This window comes from Crocodylus porosus, unplaced genomic scaffold (assembly GCF_001723895.1).
Source record: "Crocodylus porosus isolate Cpor-Errol unplaced genomic scaffold, CroPor_comp1, whole genome shotgun sequence".
Lineage (NCBI taxonomy): Eukaryota > Metazoa > Chordata > Crocodylia > Crocodylidae > Crocodylus > Crocodylus porosus.
In genome coordinates, this window is record NW_017728919.1 from 1,482,993 (window position 1) to 1,485,717 (window position 2,725).

General features: G+C 65.2%; 1 protein-coding gene across 3 annotated transcripts; it reads right to left on the reverse strand.

Moving 5' to 3' along the window:
• NDUFA13 (NADH:ubiquinone oxidoreductase subunit A13) lies at positions 1–2,245 on the reverse strand. Of its 3 annotated transcripts, none has more exons than XM_019538311.1 (5): positions 2,088–2,245; positions 1,939–2,017; positions 1,784–1,855; positions 805–886; positions 1–229 (listed from the first exon to the last, which is right to left on the reverse strand). In XM_019538311.1, exons 1-5 carry the CDS (start codon positions 2,179–2,181, stop codon positions 110–112), a joined length of 447 nt encoding a protein of 148 aa, XP_019393856.1. In that variant the 5' UTR covers positions 2,182–2,245; the 3' UTR covers positions 1–109. The 3 variants fall into 3 exon arrangements, with proteins under 3 accessions (XP_019393856.1, XP_019393857.1, XP_019393858.1); XM_019538312.1 differs by having other exon boundaries at positions 805–874; positions 2,088–2,237; XM_019538313.1 differs by lacking the exon at positions 1,784–1,855 and having other exon boundaries at positions 805–874; positions 2,088–2,244.
• Positions 2,246–2,725: the final 480 nt, after the last annotated feature.

Sequence of the window (2,725 nt, forward strand, 5' to 3'; positions counted from 1 at the left end):
TCTCGTTTCCAGACTGTTTAATGTCACACGCTGCAGTACGTAGACCTTGGACAGCGCACATCCCGCAGACCCTGCTGCTTGCACCACAAAGACCTCTTGCCTGCAGGCCTCAGACATACCAGTGAAAGCCATGCACGGCATTCTCAAACTCCTGCTTCGGCCGGAGGTAATACAGCTCAGCCATAGACGGGGTCACCCAGCGGTCAGTGTGGTACACGGATGCGCCCACCTGCGGAGAGGGAGAAAGCGTGTTACCGTGGCCCAGGAGCCCCTCAAACACTGCCACCAACATCAGAGCTGAGGGGAAGCCCACTACCCGCTTTGCTTTGAGACCCTGTGGGCCGGTCAGCCTCAAGTGGCTCCCCCCGCCCTTCACTGGCAGTGGCAGCAGAGACCGGCTGCCCCATGCAGGTGGGGCAACTCTCCCCCACGCGGCTGCAGCTGCAACGTGGAGACCTCAAAATACATCAGCGCCCCCTTCCAGGCATGGCCGCACAGATTGCTTGTGGCATCGCACTGGGCTCAGAGCTTGCGGCTCCTGCTTCCCAGGGAATACAGCTCTTCCAGGACCCTGCTCCCATGCAACAAGCTGGGCTCAGATGCCCCTTGCGACCAGCTGGCTCCTGGCACTGCCTCCAACATGGGTGGCTGGAGCCTGTTGGTAAAGTTTGGAGCAAACTAAAGCAGCAGCAGGCTGCAGGGGCCTTTCAGGGTGCTCCCAATGCACACGGGGATCACAGCAGCTCTTGCATCGGCTGCAGACCCCACTCCCTCCCTCCCTGGGCTGCCAGCCGAGGCACCAACCTTCCAGCCCGGAACATCTTTCATGATGATGGCCTCCTCTTCCAGGTTCTCCCGCAAGAGCCGCAGGGTCCTGAAACAGAAGCCAACCTAGAGCTTGCAACCGCAGCAGCCACCCGCAAGCCAGGCTCTGCACCGCGATCGCGCAGATGGCCAGACCAAGCCATGCTCAGGGTCCCTCTGGCAGCAAGACTGTTGCACCAGAGGTCACGAGGCATGTTAAAAAAAGCATGCATCGGCACAGCGGGTCAGACACCCGCCAACTTTGGCTCGGGCAGGGCAGCCCGGAAGGTGGGAGACATCTTTGTGCCTCCCGCAGGTCACGGACAGCACGGGTGCAGTGCTGCCTGGTTTGGGGGCAAGAAACGCACGGGAACAAAGCACCTTGGGGATCCGCCGGGCAGGAGACCCCGCGCAAGCTTTTACCCTCATCTCTACTGACAAGGCCCAAAGGAACCCAGGTGGACTCCGCGGCCAGGCAGTGCCAGGAGTCGGCCCTTGGGCCTGTTCTTTGCCAAGAGTGCGGAGCGCTAATGGGCGCACAGGGAAGCAGTGAGGCCCTGTTGCGCCTGGGGGTTATTCCATAGCTGTCAGTGACCTGGGAAGATCGTCGGGTGCAGCCTCCGGCCCCAACAGCAAATGTAACCGGGGGTCACGCGACCCCGGCAAGGTGATCGTCCAGTCTCCTCTCAAGGATTTCTAAGGTTGGCAACTGCACCCCCTCCACGGGGAGCTCGTTCCATAGTCCATATGCCAATCACAAAGAGGTTTTGAGCCCAAATCGGTCTGGCAGGTGCTGGTGGCCGTTTCTCCCCCTTGGGCGGTGCTCCGAGACCTCGACGTCCTCCGCTGCCATCCCTGCTCGGCCCCACACTCCGCCTCGCCCCGAGCGTGTCGGCAGCCGTTGCGGACTCGTCGCACCCGGTGCGAGCAGATGCAGATGCGGATGCGGATGCGGATGCGGCGCGCGGCCCCCACATACCTGCGGTCGTGCTCGGCCAGTAGCAGGGGGAAAAGGGCGATGCGGGCCTCCAGCTCCTCGATCAGCAGGCGCCTGTGCCGGGAGGCAGCGGTTAGTCGCCCGCGGGTGCCCCAGGGACCTGTGCCCCAGCCGGGCGGGCGGCCGGGCGGGCTCACCTGCGCTCCCGGTTCCACTTGAAGAGTGTGTAGTAGCCGTAGACCATGCTGCCGATGCCCAGCGCGAACAGGCTGTACCCTGCGGGGAGGCGGCGCTCAGCACCCGGCCGCGCGCCCCCGCCCGCACCCCCGCGCCCCCGCACACGCACCGGACAGGCCCCGCCGCGGCAGGTGCCGCTTGTAGTCGATGGGGCCGTAGCCGCCCTTCGGCGCCACGTCCTGCTTCACCTTCACCGCCGCCATCTTAGCCGGGCCCGGCCCCGAACCCCAACCCGAACCCGAGCCCGGCCCCGACCCCAGCGCGCGCGGGCTCCTGACGTCACGACCGGCGCGTCACGGCGCCAATCCCGGAAGCAGTCGCCAGAAGGGGAAGGGGGGGTGTTACAGGACAGCCGCCATCTTGAAGGGCGCGGGTCACGTGATAGGCGGGGACCTGCGAGGGCCGCCCCTCCGGCTTGCGCGTGTCCACTTCGGGGGCGGCGGGCCGTGTGTACAGCCCACGCAAGTGTGTACACGTGCGTATGTGTATACACACACCCGTGCACTCTTTCTAGGCAACCCTGCTGGGTGGCTGTTGCACCCCCCCGGTGTGTGCGCGTAATGCATAATTCACTTCTTCCGCTCACCCCGCAGCGCGTGTAGATGTGTATGTGCAACAGTGTCACACATGGGCTCACAGCCACGCGCGTGTGCCCGTGCCGAGCGCCGTCAGGACGAGCCCCGGCCCGGCAGGCCGCACCGTGACTCGGGCGCCGGGCTGCTCGGGCCGCCGCCCTGGCCGGGCCTC

Bases quoted from the DNA above. Each gene is read 5' to 3' on its own strand.
- NDUFA13 (XM_019538311.1), bottom strand. From the start codon at position 2,181: ATGGCGGCGGTGAAGGTGAAGCAGGACGTGGCGCCGAAGGGCGGCTAC. The intron at 1,856-1,938 runs GTGAGCCCGCCC...CTCCCGGCACAG, and splicing joins AAGTGGAACCGGGAGCGCAG to GCGCCTGCTGATCGAGGAGC. The intron at 230-804 runs GTTGGTGCCTCG...CCCTCTCCGCAG, and splicing joins AAGATGTTCCGGGCTGGAAG to GTGGGCGCATCCGTGTACCA.